This window comes from Leguminivora glycinivorella, chromosome 15 (assembly GCF_023078275.1).
Source record: "Leguminivora glycinivorella isolate SPB_JAAS2020 chromosome 15, LegGlyc_1.1, whole genome shotgun sequence".
NCBI lineage: Eukaryota > Metazoa > Arthropoda > Insecta > Lepidoptera > Tortricidae > Leguminivora > Leguminivora glycinivorella.
In genome coordinates this window covers 5,064,550-5,089,441 of record NC_062985.1, presented here as the reverse complement: position 1 = coordinate 5,089,441, position 24,892 = coordinate 5,064,550, and the positions used below count along the sequence as shown (strand labels likewise).

Sequence of the window (24,892 nt, the reverse complement as noted above, 5' to 3'; positions counted from 1 at the left end):
ACGAATTCCCAAAAACTCATTGATGCGAGCCGGGGTTCGAACCCGCGACCTCCGGAACGAAAGTCGCACGTACTTACCGCTAGGCTACCAGCGCTTCCCCTTCTTCTTATATTAAACATGAGACTAATAAAAGATCGTATATTAACAAATCGTATATTAATTTAAATCATGTTTTAATCAAGACAAATGAAGGGAGACTTTCCAATATCTTGACCTAAGTAATATAAGTACCTACCTATTCCTCAAAGCTATAGTATAAGCAGTTCTCGAGATATTTAGTAACGTGACAGACAGACGGACAGAGGCGTACCATAAGGGTTCCTTTTGTGCCTTATCGGCACGGAACCCTAAAAAGACGAAGAAATAAATTTTCTCGTGCAAAATCAGAAAATTTTTGCAGAAAAAGTTTCCTTGTCTCTACAGTCTTAAATAACTCCTTCCAACTTAATTAAAACCCTAAGACAGCATAATATCAACCACATCCTTCATATAAGAACGTATTACAAACATTATCAAGTTATTTAAGCCCCTCCCTCCCACCGATCCGTTGGCCTAGCCGAAATGTCAATCGTTGACGCTACACGCCGTTCGAAACGCAGTCTGCTTCTATTGCGCGAATACAGATAGGTAGCTGAGGATTTCTTTTTTTTTTGCCATTTTTTGAATTTGATTTTTTTAGGGAATTTTAGGTCAATTGTACTCAGAATCACGAGTACTTTCAATCTCACTGAGAGACAAAAAGTGTCCCAGAGTTTACATACATTTTTGTTACTTTCCTCTTTTGTTATCCCACACAACATGTACGGAAAATGGTAACAAAATAATAAAAAAATGTACGGGACAATTTTTTTAACTACTAGGATTTAAAAAGCTAGTGATTCTGAGTAGAAATAGCATTTTTTTTTTTCAAAAAAATAACATTTCATAAAAGTGGCGAAAAAAAAAACTCAGCTACGAAAACGATATCATCGTAAGCGTTCGTGCATTTGGCTACGTACCCCGACGAAGAGTTTAAGGGCTTACTATGTAAATGCAGAGTTAATTTTGAGATAATCTGTTCGTATTTGCACGTATCGTGTGTATTCAACCGAGTTTGGTCGGGATTCCCGCAGCTTTTGGCTTTCATGCTAGAACACTGGTGTGGCTTTATTATTGTATACAGGATGTATTTTCATAACTGACAATAATTAAAATCATCTTATAGCTGTCATAACCCAGAACCACTAACAGAACCTTACATTATCCAAAATTTTCCGTAACTTATGGATTTGAAGCGCGTAGCGGTGCTTCACTGTGAAAAAATTGGCCTGAATCGCCCAATAACATCGCTTTACACGTGATGTCACTGTTAAGCAGCGGCGTGAGCGCACGCGCTACTGAGACAAAACGAAAACGGTAAACCCTAGCTAAGATATAACGAAATATAATATTTTTTTTATATATATAATAATGGTTAGTATTTGAATTTATCATTATTTTTTGACTAAGTTGTTTAAGATTATTTAAATTCCTTATTTATTGTATTATTATTTTTGTATTTTTGACATGTGTTGTTTATGACATTAAAGGTTTTGAATTGAATTGAATTGAATTGAATAACACGTGATGTTGTATAATTTTTTTGACGGTTATAAAAATTACACCCTGTATATTCACGAGTACAACAGGAAATGCGTTGATTTTCATTTATACAGAGATTCGTAAAATATGGCTGTTAATCCTTTGGGTTTACGCGGTGTTATGAATAAATCACGATTCATGTTTCTTCATGCTTGCGTGTTCAATTCGTTCAATAGATGATGGCAAGCGATTTCGATTTTAGTAGTCTTGTACAGTCAGCAACAAAGCTATAAATACAGCCAAAGGACTAAAAATATATCATACAGAACTTTATTGCCTGTACCTAGTTACCTACATCAAAGAGGATCGAGTATTATAGAGAGTTCTGTTACTGTCGAAGTAAAAGATGTAATCACAGTGCATAGACTGCCATCTCTTGACACAGACTTAAAACTTTTGATGAAGTTTTGACAATTTGGCCCATATTCTTAGCTTGTTATGTGTTAAAATGTCAAATATTATTATTAGTGCCATCTAGCTGAGTGTACCCCAAATGTGTAATGCCATCTAGGCCACCGTACCTTTTTCTGTATGGTACTGAGGTACGTTTTTTTCTTAGACTTTATCTGTCTATACGGAGTTATATAATATATATTATGTCTTTGCTGTACATTGTATTCACAGCTTGGTTGCTGACTGTACGTCGATTGGTAATTTTAGGGCCACTTGCACCAACGATAATGGAGGGTTAACCCGAGGGTTAACCACTAACCCTGAGTTAAGTGGTTGGTGCAAGTGGGCCTTAGAGGCTTAAGTGTTGGCTCACATTACAATATATTTTTCAGTTGAAATACGTGCGCGTCTTCTATTGCTTTTCAGTTTAATGTTTAATGTGTTGAGAGTAAGTACCTACCTACCTAAATGGGACACGAAACATGTAGTATAGTAGTATGTTGAAAGCCAAAATTAAATCCCACCAAAAACATTCTCTAAAAAACTAGCCAAGTCTCGACGGAGCTGCTTGTTTATTTCTAAAAAGTAATGAAATCTAAACAAAGTCGTGCCAAGTCTAAGGTTCCTTACTGCGATTTGTTTATTATTATAGTTAATGTTGTGTGACTTGGCCGTTGAGTTCATGGGAAGTACTACTTCTATTCTGATTATCATGAGTGAGTGAGTGTTATAAATGCGAAACTATGCTTTCACTTAACTTCGGAACTAAATGACCTACGGACTGGAAATTTTGGATTTTAAGTATGTAATTATAGCCTACTGGATGACGAAAAGTTCTGCGTTTTGGTCTAAATCTCAAATAGGGGCTTGAAAATGCGGCGAAATAGTTCCAGTAAAGGATGGATCAGTAGGTATATCAGGGGGGCTACCATGAAGTGCTAAAGCCGTTCAGTTTAGGTTGAGAAAGAGGGACGAAGCTATGGAACTGCTATAGCTTCGTCCCTTTCTCTCCACCTAAACTGAACGGCTTTAGCACTTCATGGTAACCCCCCAGTTCATGATAGGGGGAAACGGTCAATGTCAAATTATTTCGTACATTTTCGTGCCATGTATACCTATTTATAAATATACCAGTTAAATAATAAAAATACTAAACTTAAGACATTTTTTTAACACATTACCTTATCTTTTTTTAGAAATTGACAACCACTTGTAAGTTGTAACTTGTAGCTTCGAGAAATGGGCCCCAGAAAGTTTAGTGTTGAGAGCTGTGTAGCTCTTGTCGGTGAAGCCATGGCTTATTTCAATACTCCGCTTATTTTCTATTCTCCGCTTTCCTCATTAGTTCTTGATACGACATGACAGCGGCCTTGAGCTGGTCAACAAACTATTCATGGGTCTTCCTCGACTTCTTCTCCCTTTAACCTTTCCTTCTAAATATTATTTTAAAGAAGGTACCGGAAATATAGCTCCTTTATTCTCAGCATTTAAGAACAGAAGGACAAGGGTAAACAGCTTATATAAGTGATATCTATATTCAAAACGGGATCTGACTTCCCTTTGACATGCAAATTCTTATTACTGCAAAACACAAGGGCTTAAACTTGTCCAAGCGAACGCACTCGGTCCCGCCGAATTGCGAGGGTTAGCGTTGATCGTATTGTATAGCGGGCTAAAAGCTACTTTATTGAACCTTCTGCATACAGGGTGTTCAATCTTAACGGTGGTTAGTAGAAAAGTCAAAGTTGAATTGTTTTTTTTTCTACGTATAGAATAGAATAGAAATATTTTTATTCGTAAGCACTTAACAACGACGATAACAATATAATATACTTACACAAAAATTACCGACACACAAACAAATAATCATACATCCACACAAAAGGCTAAGAGAGAAAAGTGCCACGAAATGGTCTCATCTCAGCATGTTGCTGGCGACTTCCAGCGCTGGTCTTCCGATGATGCCTTTTGGTGAAAACAATCACGACAGGTAACAATTTAAGAATACAATAATAATAAAAAATAGCAAAAAAGAAAGTATACAAAAGACAACAAAGATTTATAACAGACATTACATTCACATACATGGAAAAAGAGGCGGTATCAGTTGCCTTGACTGGGCGGAGCTGAAGGAGATCGAAAATGGAAATCCCTTCGAAGAGCCCTATGTCCCTGATGAGGGATAACAGATGACTGACTAGATGCCGTGACAGCGGATATGGAAGAGAACCATCTCACACCTCAGAAAGACGCCGAAGACCGGCAAAGTGGAGAAGACTGGGCAGGAAAGCAGACCCTGGCGCTAGGCCGGAAAAACGCTAGGTAGGTTGAAGAAGAAGAAGATATACACATCTCTTTTTGTTTAACGGTTACATAATAGTAGTTACTTCTGACGTTTATTTGATACGCTATTTTGTGATGCTAACTCTACAGAACATAAGAAATGTCATTAAAGAACTTGTACGTAGAATTTATATTAAATTTTTACCCGTAAAAAATGATTTGAACCGCAACGTAATGCAAACACTTCCGCGATTCATGTTTTTACCCAACACTGCCATTTTCTTCGAAATTACTTGATATATATATTATGCAAAAGATCTTCACTAATGTTACGTTTAACAATAGACTACCCTTGTTATTGATAGCACATTTAAGACGCTACGGGAGCGAAAATGCTAAAATGGAAAGGAGTCCCCCTTTCAATTTGGGAATTTCAGTTAAAAAATAACAATGAAATAATCTGTGTCGGACCGTTTAGATTTTTTGGCTAATTGTTACCGATCTTGAGTATCACACCTATTTTTGAGCCATATTGAAAAAGGTCGTTTTAGAAATTGTTGATTAGCTCTAGCATCTTTTAAAATAAAATAGCAAAAAAGTCAAAACGGTTCGGACACAGATAAAAATAATAATAATCTGTGTTGAAAAAATCATTGCTCTCTTCAAAAACCAGGGAGGAAATAGTCGAGAGCGTTTGTATGGAGAATTGACCTGTATCGTATCGTCTTAACCACATCGCAGTTGAGATATAAGTATGATAAATTCTCAACTAAATATATACTTAGGTAATATCTTGCTCCAAAATGTTGAAGCTCCCCACTGTCAAAACATGAGGCTCCCTAGGGGTTTAAATGTATCCAACGTAAAGGAGGTTAAATGAGTCTAAGCAAACACACCTACTAAATCCGAATTTCAATGGCCTAAGGCCGATATCTGAGTGAAACATCTTTTCATTGCCGTTTGAAGGGTATATAGGGAAACGCATAATTTGTTTCATGTCTCCGGGATGACCAAGAAATCTTGCTAGGAAGAGGACATAGTCCTTGTTTATTTATGTGAAAATTGATTGCTTTAAGACCCCGCCCCGCCAATCTAAAAAGTGTTTTGTGTTAACCACTATTATGTTATAGAACTTATATTTATGGGTCCAGTACCTATTAGAAGGCTATATTTGAACGAACCCTTGGCAGTCTTAGCTGTTCCTTTGACATACTTACACATGTTTATTTGTACAAAACATGCGGGCTAAAACTTGTCCGAGCAAACACTCATGGCCGGCCGAGTTTCACTGGCTCGTTGCGTGTAATTGGCTCAAAACGGTACGAGCTCCCGTAAATAAATACGAGTACACTATGATATTATCGTACAGTATGGTCACTTATTTAATGTCACTCAAAGGTCATACGCAATTAATTAACATTATTTTACCTTTTATCCAAGTTTTTTTCTTATTTCAAGCGTTTCTTCCGCGACCAGTGCAACCTGGGCGAAACGTTGGAAAAAACGGTAAAATAATGTTAATTAATCGCGTACGACCTGTAAATGACTTTAAATATGTGTTGCGGATAGCTTTATTATATGTGTAAGGACGACGCCCATTGCTGATTTATGGTTGTACCCGCTTGACGAAGCCTACGTTGCTGATTGCTACGCTATTTGGTTGTTAACTATTTGATGCTAATTGCCAATCAATTTATATCTGTTTTAATATGTGAACAAAGCGCGAGGACTAATTTTTATTGTATGGTCACTGCCTGTTTGGTTACCCCACAGTTATTGCATATCAAGAAGGCGACCCAGTCGACCACTCACTCACACAAGCGTGGTACCGAAAGAAAGAAACGCGTTCCTATGCACACAGTCTAAGCGTGTCTCGTGTATACGAGCCTACACGAGCTTAGATTGTGTGCGAAGCAATGCGTTTCATTCATATATTTGATCGCGAGTGTCTGAGGTGTGATGGTAATGGTACCATGTCGCAGAGAAACATGTAAGTACTGTAAACACCTTTACTGTCACAGGTTGTATTTTATAACTATGTTGCTGAAAGTTTTAAAAGAAACTGAAGCGTTTTTAAGTGTTAAAAATACACTTAAATAACTATGTGTAAAAATTCCGAGAACTTAATTACCTAACTCAATAATAACGAGACTCTGACTCCGATTTTTTCAATGTTATGGCTCGAGTCTTGATTTATACAATTTTAGTTACTTACTAAATGAATCAATGACTTTGAAGATTACATGTACTTTGAATACTGAGATGAATTCGATAGCGTCACTGCCGACGACGTCAGTGTTACAAAAGACAAGAAAATAAGTTTCAAGTTGAAAGTGAGTTAGTTAGTTGTTAGTTGTATTAAAATCGCTGCTAACTTAGTTTGGTCAGGCTTTATATCTACAAAACATGCGGGCTGAAACTTGTCGAAGCAAACACACTTGTTCCGGACGGGTTGCGATGGCCGCCGCTGCATATAATTGAAGGCTTGAGCGCCTTAACCCGCATAGCTACTCCGCTACCACGTCACATAGAAATGCACTAGTGGCGGGGCGTCGATCGATACAACTCGATTCCCTACGGGTTCCCTAAAATTCTCCAGTATCTGTAGAAGTTCATACAAAACTCCGGCTTTATCAACAAAAATTTTCACGCCACGCCACTGAAATGTACTCATATGCCTACAGTGGGCGCAGGTGTATAAAATAAATACCTATTTATTTGTGACAGATATAAGCAGCTGCATTGTAAAGTTTAGGTGAATGATAAGAGCCACAGATCGGTACATCGCAAACAAATCTGTAAATGAGCGACTGAATGTGTGAATGGATTTTTTTTATTTATTTGGCTCACAAAACAAGTTACAAAAAATGCGAAAAACAAACAAAACTTGGAATAAGTAGCGACTAAACTTAGTTGAAATAAAGCTACATTTTGATATTGCTGTGACAGGTTTCGAATCTAACCCTTCGCCCACAACACTATTGATTCCATAACCTGAAAACTGAAAAAGGCGGGTGGATGTCAAAGTTGCGTAGACAGCGCGCGATCTACCCTCCTTCACGAGCGTCGGCTGCGTTCACTTTCACCTACCCCCCTTCTTCAGTTTTCCGTGATCATGATGCATGTAAAAGCTCGACAAAAATCAAAAAGGTAATCACGGTCTATATGCCGGTCAATATAAGTCTAATGAAAATAATCGTGAATCATCATTTTCATGAGTAGATCTGATGGATAGATACGAGTACATCAAATCTATGTTGTTGCTTTACTTCGATGCTCATATGTTTTTGTTTCTTTTCATTTTTTCCCCACGCTAATTGTTAATATACTTAGTAATAGTAATAATTTAAATTAAGTACCCTTCGAGCAATTCTGCATTATTCAATTAGTGAAAACTGTTTTGGCTCATGTATATTAGTCATGTAACCTCTGTAAAATTGTAAGCTGTTTGTTTCCCAACAAAAAAAAATAAAAATAAAAAAAATCATTCAAAAATCTTATAAGAAAGAGAGTTGTGTATTTCACAACCACCAAACAGAGGCACAATACTATCCATAAATAAATGCTGATCGACTACATAACCCCATTCACATGAACTTTGGCAACTATAAACTGCCTGCCGAAATGAAATTGGCAGAGCGTGTGAAAACTGTGAAACAAGTGCCACTCTCAGTAACTTTACGACACTTTGTATCACGCTGAACTGAATTCCATACACATTCCGTGAATTAATAGTCCGAGCGACGAATTATTTAAACTCGTGGACGCGGTCACAAAATATAAGATCCTAAATTTTAATGTGACGTCAGAATTCATTAGCATTATATTGTAGGTACTATTTATAGCAGTTTTGCAGTGCAAAACTACTGCTGGTGGCATTTGTTGCAAACATCATATTCAAGGCAATGTCTTTGAGAAGGTGGGGAGCAATATCATGTTTGTAATGTTGCAACGGTTCACTATTATCTTGCAGAAACTTTTTTCGCTTATATTTGATTTGCATAATAGTTCTTGGCAGAAGTCACGTTTGGCAGAAATACCTTACGCAAATATGCTTTGGCATAAATCATTTCGCAGATTTTTATAATACCGAATCGTACGTTGGCATAATGTTGATGAGCATAATAGTCTTCTAGTCGAATAGTACTTTCGCAGATAATATTTGTGCATAATATTTAGGCGGCAGTATGTTGCAATTTGCTTTTTGATAGCGAGTCAGATATGTTGGGGATGCAAGATATCTAACACTCCTCCTCGCTTCGCTCGTCGTCGTACCTAACGGGGGCTTTGAGACAGTATTTCCTTTTCGATAGCGTGTCATAATTCTGCTCTTGTAATAGTATGCTATACGATTATTACGGTATATAAAAATATGCTAAATCAAAGTCGGCCAAAGTAATGTTCTGTGAAATAATATTCTGCCAAATATATCGTATGCGTGGTAATAATAATGTCAACTAAGTTTTCTGGAAAATTACCACTCGGCCGAATATTTTTCTGCGAAGCATGTTATGCGAAGTGTGTTTCTAACCAAAATTATTCTGCAAGATGAAGGTAACCCGTTGCAACCAATGTAAAAATGTCAATTTTCGGTACAAATGGTGCTTTTTGTGCGAGTTGTGGTTCATTTCGTGTCAGGTCGAAACTTCGGAGGGCCATCTGTACTGAAAAATGTCTTACGTGCGAAAAGGAAATTCGTAACTCGTGTCGATTTGAAACACTCTCTCTGGTCATGTTTCAATTTATCGCCACTCGTTTCGTACTTCCTTTTTTCGTACCTACTCTTATAAAGATTATGGTTTATGCAGTATAATGAACGTTGCGCTTTTAGGATGCAGTATGCATCCGAACTTCACGTTTAAGATGCAACGGGAGCTAAAATGCCAAAATAGAAACGAGCGCTTCCAATTTGGGATTCTAACTTTAATATGCAATCATAGTCGGCGAATGTAAAAGTAAAAGTAGTGCAAACCTAGTGCATATAAAATCGAAATATATCCCAGCAGAAGTGACAGTAGGTGTCAACAATCATGACTTTCACATGTCGATTTTCCCATACAAACATGTACTGAAGCCATGACCTTACCAGCGGAGCTTGCTACCTTGAATTTCTTCGGTGTAGGGGACGACGCTCGCTTCCAGGTCATGGATTGCTGTTTGGTCTCAGGATCGAAATGATGGATCCAAGACTCGTCCATGGTTACAAACCGACGCAAAAATGTTTCGGGATCAGTTTGAAATTTTTCAAGATTAGACTTCGAAATCTCACAACGTATTTTATTTTGTTCAGCCGTTAACATTCTAGGCACCCAACGAGCGGAGACTTTTTTCATATGTAATTCATCAGTTAAGATTCTTTGAATGCTGCCATACGAGATGCCTGTGAGCTCAACTAGATGCCTGATAGTCATCCTTCTATCTGTTAAAACGAGATCATTAATTTTTTTTACGTTTTCTCCAGTAAGGGCGACAGATGGACGGCCTTCGCGGTGTTCATCTTGAGTGGATGTTCTTCCCAAGTTAAACTCCTTTGACCAGCGTGCCACTGTAGAATACGGCGGAGCGGACTCCCCAGTGTTCCCACTAATTCAGCGTATATATCTTTAGTACACATTTTTTTCAAACAGAAGTATTTAATAACCGCTCTCACCTCAGTTTTCTCCATTTTTGCGATATTGTTCCGACTGCTCGTGAAAAAACAAATGCAACTCTCTGACAGATACATATTTTTTATTTTTATTTTTTTTTATTTACTAAGGAGTCTTTGTGGACAGTAACGGCATACCTATTTATTTTAATCCGATGCAAAAAGTATTCAGTTATCATTACTTTTGGATCACCCCTCGTAATGATGTTATGTGGCCGGAAAAATATGTCGTCCCGTAAATATATCTCAACGGATATTGAAGCCTATGAGCACTTTGTAGTCGTTAACCTGTCACATGCATGCCTGCCTTTGAAGGAAGTCCTGCTTTGATAGAGAAAATATTGATTTGACTTGTCAATGGATTTCAATTCAGCTATTGCATATGTCAGTTGTAACCTTAATTGTGTTGGAGATTATTTAATAATGATAAATGAAGAACAGTTACTGCGGTAGTAAATATTGTGACGGCCATAATTGTTAAAAAAAAAATTGATACAACTTTTACTACTACTTCAACATCTGACGATGGTCCATTTGTTTGAAATTAAATATAATATAAGCTAATTTAAATTACTAAAATTAAGAAATCATTGTAATATGAAAGCCTCAATTAACAAACCACCTTTTGTTTCTAGTATACAAAAAGAAGAAAAATCAACGTTCATCTCACAGACTATAACGAGCATATTGGCGACCGGGCATTTTATGGCGTCAACATTTTAAAGCCAATAAAAATATTATAAAGCAGATTGTGACTTCTGGTGCCAATTCTCGTATCTGTAATATTATATATGTAGAAAAGCATTATACTCTTCATAAAATAAAAACATTTTACCATAATACTAATTTAGCACATTACAATACGAGTGCAGGAGAGTGGAAATTCGAAACAAGTCACGATGAATTCGACTCAAGTTAAGAATCTCTTGACACGTGTAACCGTACGACATTTTTCTAAAAAAAATAGGTATATCATGAGATTCATGAGTTGCTTTGTAGAATTTGTAGTTGACAGAAATTTTCACCAGCTGACAACGAATTAAGAGGCCTTATTCCCTAAAAATCTCTGGCAAAAATCGTATTTCCACCAATATGTTTGCGTGTTTTGAATTATTTTAAGAACAAATGACACATTTCTTTATTTTTTTAATATGATGTCACTCCAATACACATATTAAAAAAAATTGTAGGACTCATCAGTATACGTAGTTATGGTAGTATTTAATAGGTGGCGCAAATGTACAAATGGAGGAACGATTCTTTTTTTTTTTATTTGTATTGATTCTTAGTATAAAGACTGTCAATCTTTTAAATGAAATCGTCCTTCATCATAAATACTATTCTTCGCCAAATTCTAGCGGCGGTCGTTATAATTTGAAACCATTCAATTTAATATGGAAAAGCCGACAATGAGGGCAGCGCGTAGCAAATAGACCTAATATTTGAAATATATAAAAGTTTGAATGGCCACAAGCCATTTACTTCAATACTATTAATTATTCTGTGACTTAGCGAGGTTCGTTATCAAGTTCGTTGTTCGGAAGCAAAGGTACGAGTAACTATTGATTAATCCAGAAACGTGCCCGGGAGTCCTGTCACTTCGAAGATTTATAGTGACCTCCCCTCGCGAACATCAATTTGGATTGGATAAAGAATAGCTATTATAAATGCTGTGATAGCTCAGACCTTGTTTTAAGGAAAGAACACTGTTATCAATGGAATAGTGCTCCACCGCAAAAGACTAATTGAAAGTAAATAAATTTGTTTCAATTAGTAGTTATATCATCATCATCATCATATCAGCCATAGGACGTCCACTGCCTGAACATAGGCCTCACCTGTGGACCTCCATTTATACCGGTTGGAAGCGACCTGCATCCAGCGTCTTCCAGCGACCTTTACAGGTCGTCTGTCCATCTTGTGGGAGGACGTCCTACGCTGCGCTTGCTAGTCCGTGGTTTCCACTCCAGCATTTTTCGACCCCATCGGCCACCTGTTCTGCGTGCAATGTGGCCTGGCCACTGCCACTTCAAATTGCTACCAAATACCCAATATAATATTAATACCTAATAGGTATTTTGCGAAAGAAATGCGGTTGACAGCAATATCGCTCTGCAATACTGCAGTAGAATCCAAAATGTTTTTTTTAAATACCTAGAGGTCGAGTTTCTCTAAGCTTAGAGATCAGACACCTCAAACTATCTGATATTTTTCTAAATCACATCGAACAGATAAGCCTGTCAAGTCTTATAAATCGAAGGCCGGTTACATTAATAAGACACGACCGACAAAAACCGCGCGAAAAACTCCGGCCTTCATCACCAGCAAAAATACCGTATTTCATAATAATGAATAGCTTTTGTTATCTATACACTTCGTGTAAAGTTTCTTCATACGGGATTTTTCGGACAGTTTCTTGGAAAAAGTAAGAGTGATTGACTAATTATGGTTGGTGGTAGTTTTTGTCGAGTAATGTCTTGAGTATTTTTAGTTTTTAGGGTTCCGTAGCCAAAATGGCAAAAACGGAACCCTTATAGTTTCGTCATGTCCGTCTGTCCGTCTGTCCGTCTGTCCGTCTGTCCGTCTGTCACAGCCGATTTACTCGGAAACTATAAGTACTACAGTGATGAAATTTGATGGGAATATGTGTTGTATGAACCGCTACAAAATTATGACACTAAATAGTAAAAAAAAAAAGAATTGGGGGTGGGGCCCCCATACATGTAACTGAGGGATGAAAATTTTTTTTTCGATGTACATACCCGTGTGGGGTATCAATGGAAAGGTCTTTTAAAATGATATAAAGTTTTCTAAAAAACATTTTTCTTAAAGTGAACGGTTTTTGAGATATCAGCTCTCAAAGTCGTAAAAAGTATGTCCCCCCCCTCTATTTTTATAACTACGGGGTATAAAATTCTAAAAAAATAGAGGTGATGCATGCTAATTAACTCTTTCAACGATTTTTGGTTTGATCAAAGTATCTCTTATAGTTTTTGAGATAGGTTGATTTAACTGTAATTTTGGCAGGTGTATAAATTGACATAATAAGTTTATTATATTTGCTGCTACGGAACCCTTTGTGCGCGAGCCCGACTCGCACTTGGCCGGTTTTTTACTTATTATTTGATGGAGTATAACTTTGTAGGTATTCGTGTACAAGTACAGTACATTTTTAAGTATGTAATAAGTAAATTCAGGTTATGAACAGTAGAAGAGGAAGCTTGTAACAGAACATAATATTTTTATTGCATGTTAGTCGAAGTAAATCCAGCAATTAAAAATCGTTCTAGAAATAATTAGATACTAATATTGACACTACGTTATAACTAATGTACCTATTTAGAATGTGGATATGAGGGGTGACAATTTATTAAAAATTTATGAGACTTTTTTTAATGAAATAGGCAGCAAATGAGCAGGCGATCCGCTTGATGGGAAGCAGTCATCGCCGCCCATGGACATAAGCAACATCAGGGTAGCCACTCATGCGTTGCCGACCTTTGAGAACCTTAAATACCTACTTCTTGAAGAACCCCATATCATAGTGCAAGGGAAACACTACAGACACACAGAAGGTAGGTCATTCCACAACTTGCACGTTCTGGGCAAAGACGAGCGAGAGGCCCGTTTGTTCTTGGTTTGTTTGGTTTGGTTTGGATGAACTTTGTTTCTTTGGCGGGAGGTGCGGTGATAAAAGCGCGACGGTGACTGTACCTACAATACTTAAATAAACACATACCCTTCTCAGAATCCTTCCTTGTCAAAGCGGACCCCAGGCTCCCATGAGCCGCGGCGAATGCCGGGATAACACAAGGAGGATGATATCCTTCTTAGAATCTTTAACTCTACGTATCTGCATACCAAGTTTCATCTCAATAGATTTAGAACAAGCTCGAACAGCGAGAAACTAATGGTATTACATTAAAACTAGATTCATTAAAATGGAGCTCTCAATCGTACAACGTAGACGCCAATTCGAAACAGTACTAATTTCATTAAGACATGTAAAGGATATCATTAAAATACTCTGCAATTTGCTCAGGCCCGTATTAGTGTAAGCGAGACACACGAGAACTATTTTTTTGAAGTGAAACTTTTGTTCCAACTGACAGCGCGTTACGTTGCGTTATATGCCGCTCACTCAGCGCGTAACAATCTGTCACTCACTTATTCACTCAGTCAGTGACAGAACAGAATGCCCAGAATGGTTTTGAATGGTGGAATGGTTGGTTGGAATGTGTGTGTTTTATATTTAGATTGAGTGTGCAATGAGTTTAAGTTTGTTTTTTTCAATAAGGTGAGCGAATAACAATGTAAAATATATAACTAAACGCAAAAACGTGATGGTCACTTGACAAAATATTTTTGAGGTTATGTTATACTTCTTCCGCGCGGAGGGACTCCACGCACTGTTTTTTTTTTATTATAAATGGGCTTAATCAAGACTAGCCAAAGGCAAAGACATGGCCTGCGATGAGTGAGCCTGCCCGGAAGATGCCTGTTCACCCTTGATTTTAACTAAATGAAATCATTCAATATTGCTGATATACAGTATACGTTTGAATAGACTGGTAGTATCTATTTTACATATAAAATACTACGGCGGTAACCGCTTGAGCTTTCGCCCTAACAATTTACATATCGGAATTACGAATACAGTATAATCCCGACCACAACTGTGTTAAATCCGTGCAAAGTATCCTTTTGGTGTGTGATACCAGGATTATGTTCTTATGATGAAACCCGGACTAAGTAAATAAAGTTTCTACGAAGACGTTAGAGAGTGAGAATGAGGTTCTATTATTAATACCACAAGATGTATTATGCTTTATGCACAAAGAAAATAAAAAAAACAAAAACTTGCAAATATAATGTTAGTAGGAGACGTCGGGGTGTTGGTGTTCAGAGGGGAAAGCTTTTTTGGTCGAATTGGGGCGGCGGCTCAGCAAGAGAGGCCATGACCCTCGTTCCGGGTCTTTTCTGATCCAACTGAGGGGGGACTGAAATCTTCTCGAGGCTGGCGCGTAGAGTTAGAGCCGGCGTAGCTTTATTTGACGTTCATATGCGCATTGTAATATGCCTACTTGAAAAATAAATATTTCATTTTCATTTTTTTTTTCATTTTCAAAGGCTGTCTATCGCAATTCAGCGTGGTAACGCATCGAGTGTAATAATATGGGTACCTTTGCATCTGAGAGGGCCCGCAACGAGTTTTGTGAATACGGTTTAGTTTTATAGTAATGTTAGTTTTAATAGAGTAGTATATCGATGTAGGAAACAAATCAAATAATTTTATTAAATATTTTTTGATTTGTTTTTTTAAGTAGTAACGCCGTGGCTTGCGTGGGCGACGGTCGCGCGATGGTCGCGCGACGGCGATGCGACGCATACGAAATCAAACCTTATCGATATGGAAGTATGAGACGCGACGCCGACGGTCGCGCGATGGTCGCGCGACCGTCGCCCACGCAAGACACGGCGTGACACTAGTAGGCGGTCGAGGTGGTGTAGCGGTTTATCACGTCAGCCGCGTTAGCTGGAGACCCGGGTTCGATTCCCGGCTTCGCCACCAGTGGGCTTGATCGCTTTTTCTTTAGTGTATGGCATCTATTTCAGTTTATAGAGTAGTATTATGTTAATACTTTTAAGTTAGTTTTACATACATGTACCGAGGTCTTTTGAATAAAGTTTATGTTTAGATGTTAGTAGGTATTCATCATGAACATGTTGCGTTTACCATCAAAACGTTTGTTGTGTCAGTAGCACCACGCAAGACAGTTATGCGAAACGTTTTAGGAATATTCTTAAGAATTTAAAATAATATATCAGGTACTTTGTGGTAGCACGTTTGTATGACTTTGTTGATATTTGTTGCAAGCTGCTCCGCAGACAGAACAAAATCCAAAAGTAATGTCTTTGAAACATTTCTTGTACGGTGGTCATAGATCAAAATCTTGGACAGACCCCACATTACTGAGCCTTGTCAATTCAATGATTGTGACGCTGCTTGCTAAACGCTACTGTCTAGAAAGTGACACTTAAAGGTATGGGGTCTGTTTTCCTTTAAGAGAATCTATATCTATCTATCTATACCTTCAAACGAGCAAGTCTTGGATACTGGCGGAAACCGGTCTAACGATTTTGCTGAAATTTGTTATGTGGGGGTTTTCGGGGGTTAAATTTCGATCTAGCTTAGTCCACTCTTATAGTTTTACGTCCCGGGAAATGTAAAGTTTCGAGTTTTGGAACTTCGAGCGAAGCTTAGGTACCTACCTACTAATGTAATTACTTAAACGTAAAACTTACCGCTCTGTCACCCAAACTCTTGACGCGGCAGTGCAAATACGCAGCCTGTCCGACTGCCGCGGTGTAGTCGCGTTTCGTCGCATTATCGAAGTGCGGCTCCACCCCCTCTGTGGCGTTGTAGCTGGACGTCGTGTTGAATAACAAGTCCTGGTCGCTGACGCTGCCGCCGCCGGACGATATGCCTGTTAAGAAAACTATATTTTGTTAAAAAAGTAGCAAGAAGGGTTTTTTGGGATTGAAGTTGACTTAATTTTCTTAATGTTATTAGCTTAGTCTTATAGGCCCATACGAAATACGATCAATATTTTACAAATGATTGATAATAAATAAATAATACATAATATTTGTGCAAACGATCTAACCACTATACAGAGTAGACACTCTGTATAAATACATAGCATGACCAGACGGTCATGTTATGTATTTCAGTCTTATTCAATGGTAATCACAATTATATACATTGGTGAAAGAATAACAATATAAAACTTAAAAAATACTTAGAAATAACAAAACGTAGGTAACTACTTAAAAATAAACCCAATCATAAAGTGTCTGGATATCAGCCGCGAAATCGAAGTAAGTATCAGACTCTGATAATTATTTCGATTTCGCGTTATTATTATTTAAAATCTACATTTTCCTTATTTTAATTCTTATCTATTTCATTTTAAACAATAGGAATGTTAAAAACATCAACAAATTAACATTCCGGAACAATATCGAATTATTTTACGTCTTCCTTTATTAAGGTGAGGGTCCGTGCTAAATGTTGAAAGGAAATTGAAAATGCCAAAGGGCTGGCAAACATTTCAGAAAGGGATTTTATCGGTTCAATGAAGGAACATATTAATTAGCCCGAAAATAAAATCGTCTTGATACAAAATACATAAAAATATCTCTATTGTATTTTTGTTGCCATCCTGTCTAAAAATAGCGATTCCAATGGACCGATACCGTAACCAAATTTAATTTTTAAAAGCGAGAGAAAGTTTTTTTATACCGTTTTCGTTTAGGAACACGGGATTTAGTAGCTGACTTCACTACCCAAATTTAAAAGGAGCAGACTGAGACCGAGACCACGGGGACAATGCCGTCCTTGAAACGTCGGAGGTTAGTGTTTAAAACATAGTAAATACGCGATTAAGTCCCGTTTGAAATTTTAAATATGTGTCAAAACGTGAAAGTTTGAATCAGTGTTTCACTACCCAAATAACGAAATACACTGTATATCTGCTTTTGCGGAATACCGAAGTGCCAATCGTTACCCGCACGAGACCTTGGATTTTTCCGCACTTATTCATACACGTTCACGCTTAAGTACCGCAAACACGGACCGATAAGCCGCAAACAAAGGCTTCCGGTTGATACCCTCCCCCCTTTATCACCCTTTCGATATCACAGATTAAGTAAATGTAGAAAGTAGGTACGTTGATTTATTCTTCTAATATACTTATTTTAGCTTATTGAAGTACAACTTCTTATGCAACTTCCAACTGACAGCGTTAACGTTTGACGCTCAGCGTTTCCATTTTTTTTTTCAAAATTCACTCGAATTTCTAGACTGATGCCAGGAATATGCCAAGTAAAAAGATGGAAACTAAACGCAAAAACGTGACCGTCACTTGACAGAATGTTTTTAATATTGGGTTACGAAGTTTCACTTCTTCCACGCACATTTTTTTTATCATTCATAATTTTCATAAACATCTGCGAGCGCTTTACTACATACCTACCTACACTACATATAAGTTTTGATGCATTCTTAAGAATAGATGTTGACACCCTAAGACATTTAAGAATTGATGGAATCCGTCATTTGACCAGAGCGCCTGAAACGGCAATCTAGAAGCTCCCAGGTTCGAATTCTGTCGGAGGTGTGAATTTTCTCATTAATTAAAAAAATAATTTAATATATTTTACTACACTTTTTTTCCATCACAGAACATTGAGAGTGTATGGAGTATAGAGGCTTCTATCTGCCGTTTATAATTTTGTGTGTAACGTGGTTGTTGAAAAGAAAGACTGATTTGATTTAAACTTTTGGGAGACTAAAAAGAAAAAGACTAGAAAAGATCAGTTATCTACTCGTAACAATACTTTATACTGTCGTATCTTATTTAACTTATCTACCCATATCTCTGTGGTAACACCTATACTCCTGTATACTCGTTACGTCTTGACACAGTACGACACCTCACAAAGTGTACACTCGGATCAAAGAAGAGAGTATGGCCCATTGTTCATATCTCAGAGTAGCTTTGAATTCTTTGATATATTCATGAGAATTTCCACGATGTCAATTTTTATGCCAGCGTAGAATTGCTGAAATTTGGAATGGTGAAATACGATTTTGATGAGTATATTGTAGAAAAGTGTTCTATTGTTACATAATTTGGTATCTGTAGTTTTTATTGTCCCTGCTAATTTATGGGTCCTATTCCTATATCATATCATATAATATGTACAGTCATGCTTAGTTTAATTTGGAAGCGATTTTAACATCCCCGTAAGGGTTATTGTAAACGTCAGACCCCCTTATTCATAAACGTACTCTAAAAAAGTTATCAAACCGATAAAGTTCGTTTATCCCTGTCCGATGTATTTGTGTGATAGAAAGAGACAAACGAACTTTATCGGCCTGATAACTTTAGTGTACGTTTATGAACAAGGGGAAAAGTCTATTAAATGATGATGTTTATTTCAGTTGTCTAATTTACTACATAAGCATTTGAACGTTACGCATTAAACAATAAGTAAAATTCATGTCAATTGATACACTTTTAAAGTACAATACCAGGCCTCGTAATTTATTTGGTTTTCGTATGTGATAGTATGAAAGTACATCCGTTTATTACAACTCCGATTTTAACGACCAGCCGCTTTTTACGACACATTTTATACAGAATCCGTCCGTCAAGTCCGGTTGCAACGACGAGCGACAAAGTTTTTAGTTTTACTAGTAAATTGAGGAAAAAAAGCTACTTCCACCAGTTCCACCCGAGCACGGCCCCCTGTCTTGACTACAACAAGTAGCAAGATTACATTGTGGCCATGTAACTTTTAGGAGTTTTGCTTTTAAAATTTTTACATTTTGTTCGCCTCGGGTCTAATCTTATTAGCTAAATAGAACCCATATTTAAAGTCACACACAGGTCGAACGCGATTAATTAACATTATTTTTACCTTTTTTCCCAACGTTAAAAAAAATGTTAATTAAAAAAATAATGTTAATTAATCGCGTTCGACCTGTGTGTGACTTTAAATATGTGTACAAAGCGCGAGAACTTAAAGTGTTATAAATAGAACCCAGTTTGTATTTTTCGATTGCGTATAAACTAGCTTTACTTACAAATGATGAGCAAGCACACATACTAAAAATGACTTTTTCTAACTAATCTAGTCACAATAAAATAAGGTATTAATACTTTGATAATAATACCCTGTAAATAAACCCATTGATTGAAATGTTTTAGTAATAGAGATGAGAATATTATTTTTAATTAAAAGAAATGAAATTCGTTTTGTACGACACGCGACATCCGGTTAGTACGACGTAATATCAGCTGTCCCTTGAGCGTCGTTGTAACCGGAGTCTACCGTATATTTCAAACTATATTTTTTAAAAGAAAGGTAAAATGGAGATCTCGGTTTTCTTACATCAATAGGCTACTAGACTCGTATCGAATTTAGCACATCAAGTTATTGTTTTCTGTAGTATTTGACTCAAGAAATCAATATTTACAGCTTGCGGGCATTAAAAGTGCGTGATGACTGCGTATTTTTAATTAAAGATGTGTGTATGTTTTTTTTTTAATTATGGACTCCGAAAACGGTGTTGGCCAATGGAGTGACGTCACATAATTCAGATCAACTATGGAAATTAGAGGTAGTAATCAGATCTCCACAGAAGCAACCTCTATTGTATTAAAATTCATAGTCGTTGACGCGTGTGACAATGTGAAATTTTTTTTTCTGAATAGACTGACGTCATGTCATAGATATTCTATAGATTAATATGGCTGATGTTGTTTTTGCCTGATCACGTAAAAATAAACTTTAAATAATTTTTTTGCGGGTTTTTAAGTCGTAATAAAATATGGTACTATTTTTTTTCGTTTAATTAGACAGTAATTAATAATATAAGACATACTTTGAAAAAGGGTCAAGTAGCCTATTGCTTGTATTACTAGGGGCTCTGGGAGCTGTAGACCTTCGCTACATGCCTAGAAAACGCAAAACTTATATATATTTGACGATGGGAGCAACTTAAAATAGTTCTAACAATTATGCCTTTCCAATCTACCTAAAGGAATAACTGCCAGTAGTACCTAGTGCTTGTAACAGGTTGTTGATGTGCAGTATATGGCGTGTGTTACATATAAAACTATCGTGTTAAAAAAAGGACACTCTAGTTGCAAAATTAGTGCCTTTAATGCCAGAAACAAGGCGTGATTTTTGGAGTCGATTGCCAATTAATGACCTTTCGGATGATCTTTAAACTGGAGGCGAACAGGCTACTAGACTCATGTCTAATTTGGCACAATAAATAATTTTCTTCTGTAATATTTTGGGTACCTATTAAATGTGTACGATGTCTACATATTTTTAATTCAAAAATGTGAATAAAATTTTTTTGGCCACCGAAAACTCTGTCGGCCGTGTAGTGACCTCATAGAATTCATGTCAAATCAATCGCTGACATTACATAATATCTTTATGCCTCGTACTTAAATTGTCAGAGAGTGTTGTTTTCGCTTCGCACTGAATGACTTCATTCACAGAAAATTTATAGATGACATGGCTGATGTTGTTTTTGCCTAAAATATTACGTAAACGTATTCCTTAAAAATATTTTTTTGCGGTTTATAAGCCATAATAAAATATGGTGATATTTTTTTTCCGTTAATTGGATAGTAAGTAATGCTATAAGACAAACTATAAAAAGGGTCAAGTAGCCTATTGTTTACCCGATGACTGATTTTTGTTTTATGCATAAAATTAAATTAATTGTCTAATAATGTTGCCTTTTGTTATTATGATCCCATCAAACAAATATTATATAATGTGATCAGACACGAAACGACATTTTGATATTTGCTAGTCCCTTTTCGGTGAAGGAAAAAACGTAAGGAAACCGGACTAAGTCCAATAAGGCCTACTTACCCTTCGGGTTGGAAGGTAAGATGGCAGCCGCATTTGTAAAAACTAGTTCCTACGCCAAATCTTGCGATTAGTTGTCAAAGTGGACCCCAGGCTCTCATGAGCCGTGGCAAATGCCGTTGCAAATGCCGGGATAATGCGAAAATTAACCATTTAAAATACTTAGTAAGACCACTTGCTAGCTTTTTGTTTTGTAATCACAGACCAACCCCTATAGACATCTATTACAAGACGACTCGCGGTGGCCAGCCTTCCTAGTATTTGCACTGATATAAGCGCGGGCGCTCGCCGTGCCCGATCAGTATCGACCAAGTAACAGACCCGAAAGCAGCGCGTGTTTTTCGCACAAAAAAATTGGAAAAGGGTATTTTGATGCCTTAAAGATGTCCACCTGTAGTGTGAAATGGTGTGGAAAGGTAACAAGAAGCTCAAATTTAAAAACAGACGGCATTACATTCCACAAATAAGTCATATTTATAATTTATTCAGAGCCGGCATAGGTCAACTTACATTGGCCACTTACGCGTCAGTAGAGGGACAGTCATACTTCTGTCCCTTTTCATCTGGCGCGACTGCCCGCCGTCCTTGAAACGGCCAATCACAGCGCGCTTAACACATTCCCCGCCCGCTCCTCGCACCCCAAACACTGGTGACTCGTATCGCGAACCAAATATACAAGACTGCCACTCTATAGGAGGTTCTCTGTGTTTGTAATTGACGAAACAATACTATTATTTTTTTGTAATTAATTGTTAGTAAGGCACATAAAAGTTCTAAATAGACACATACGTTTAGTTTCAACAGTTTGTCTTGTAAAGCAAGTTATACTTCTTTATATAAAACCAAGTCTTGTGAGAAAAAGGTCTTTGGTACTAATTTTTTTTAACAAAATCTTTGTGCGTAAAAAAGGTAAGTCTAGGCTTTGAAACGAATGGCGATAGATTTGAAATTGAAATAGATATCACACACGAAAGAAAAACGACAAGGCCCACTGGCGGCCGAGCCGGAAATCGAACCCGGGTCTTCAGCTTACGCGGCTAACGTCATTACCACTAGACCACTCGCCCGCCGTGGTACCCGATGAAATACCTCTAGTGTATGTTGACTAAAATTTTGTTATAAATTTAGTCAAGTAGGAGACATTTTTTTTTCAATGCTGTGTAAAAGTAAATAGTTACTGCCAACATTAGTTTGAAAGCACTCCAAGTCTATAGAAACAAGACTAAGTGGTGTGTTCGGTTGAGATGGTAAAGAGGCGTGTTACAATGGCAATAAATAAGTGTACTGCACCAGATTTATTTTCTGATACGGGCACTTAGTGAAACACTATCTTTATATTTTTGTTGTTGCACTTAAATATAAAATAAATAAATATAAATATTGGGGACACCTTACACAGATCAACTTAGCCCCAAACTAAAGCAAAGATTGTACTATGGGTGCTAAGCGACAACATACATACTTATATACATTGAAAACATCCATGACTCAGGAACAAATATCTGTGCCCATCACACAAATAAATGCCCTTACCGGGATTAGAACCCAGGACCGCGACTTACATGCTTATTTTCGGCTTATTGTGATGTAGTTAGGTACCTATGTTAAAAAAAAAACCTGGTAGTACCTACATAATAATAATTATGGTAGTATGCAAAATGCTATTAGCTTAGGTACGAGTAGGTATCAATGTAAATTATCCATTTTAGTCTTAGTTTTACGGAATAATAGCAATAGAACAAGGTTAATTTAATTTTCCCCTTACTAGCTCGGAAACACGTGTTTTGTCCTTTAATACCAGCGGGTAAAAACGCATTTTATCCACTAGTGGGTAATGTAATTTGACCTTGAATAAACTTAAATTAACTGCTTTAAAATTGATAAAAGTAGGTGAATCTAGTAACTACTGGAAGCAGTGATAAACGCATTTTTTGCGTTGTAGTTTCCTCGCTGTAGTGAGGGGAAAAGTTTTGTGTTACACACGGGTGCAAATGTATTTTACTTCTCGTGTGTTAAAAAAACTCGCAAGTTCAGGATTCTATTCTCGAACCACTAGCTTCGCTCGTGGTTCAACTGTAGAATCCTTTCACTTGCTCGTTTTTCAATTCCACACTCGGCGTTAAAATACAACTTTGCCCCCTTTTATAACAAATAACTATTGTGTTCATAAGCAATTATACTGAAAAGTCAAGTTTACGTAGTACATTTTCTTTTCTTTTGATACTTCTTTCTGGCGTAATGAGTAACGTATAGGTACTACAGAAACTGTCCCGAATACGTCTCTTTGCCTAGTAAACAAAACTTTACATGACTTGCAATTATTAATGTTTAGTCCAGTACACTTACCACGGGTTGCACACGACGATACTTGCTAGCTATCATGCTAGTGCGAGCGAGATATTATATAGCTATCGAGTAAATGTTTATTCCAGCGAGTTTGTAACTCATGGTAAGCATCCTGGCTCCGCGAAATGCACAATATAAACGAAATGTAAAATATTAATTGTTTTTTGTGTAACCTGCACTAACAACTAGGCAGTAATTTTAGCTTTTATAAAGCCAGCAGGGATATGATGCTTGCAATTTTATCACTAAACTTATTTATTTATTTATTTAAACTTTATTGCACAAAATATACAAAAATGTACAAATGGCGGACTTAATGCCAAAAGGCATTCTCTACCAGTCAACCATAGGGCCAAACAGAGATTCAATACAAATGGTGCAGTGAGAAAACAAAAAGGTGATTTACTAAGAAGAAAAGCAAACTATATATATACATATACAGCATATACTACACATACTTACTTACTTATCAATGTGGATAAGACTTCTGTTACCCTCACGCTGATATACTTGCCAGAACGTAACAGATGTTTTATCCACATAGATGAGAGATAAAATTGTAAGCATCATCGCCCTGCAGGCGAACATATTATAGGTACGGTCAACCATTTTGAATCCTAGGCCACTCTAGAACCCCGTCTTATTTACGCCGTGTTCTATTTGCCGTAGAAGTCACATTGACGTTTACTGTGCAAAGGTTTTACAGTGGCCTAGGATTCAAATTGGCTGACTGTACGTAGACGACGAGATAGAATAGATGTAATCTCTAAGGTGCCTTATAAAATGAATAGGTAACTGATTAAACGGTCTAATCGCGCCAGCAATGCGGCAACGTCAGTAATGCTATTAATCAATAAGATTTACGGTGAGATCGCCAGCTCCAGAGACGCTTGTTTTATAAAAGCGATTGCCTCCTGGGATTTCCACTGAGAGATAAATGAAACATAACTTACCTACTGAATTATTATAAACATTAAATAAATGTCATATACAAAGTGACCAAAACCTCCAAAGTGTCACTTTATTTCATGTTTAAAGTATATTTATTTAATCTTTACTGCACAAAATAAAACAGCGTACAAAAGGTTAACTTAATGCCGTAAGGAATTCTCCACCATTCAACCATTAGGAAAAGCA

The 24,892-nt window shown here is 37.0% G+C and overlaps 1 protein-coding gene across 1 annotated transcript in view; it reads right to left on the bottom strand.

Annotated features, from left to right (window-relative positions):
* The window catches only part of LOC125233919 (hemicentin-2-like), a 190,663-nt gene that overhangs the window by 81,623 nt on the left and 84,148 nt on the right, over positions 1-24,892 (bottom strand). The window contains 1 exon segment of the mRNA XM_048140091.1: positions 16,250-16,431. Coding sequence (XP_047996048.1) covers positions 16,250-16,431 — 182 coding nt within the window.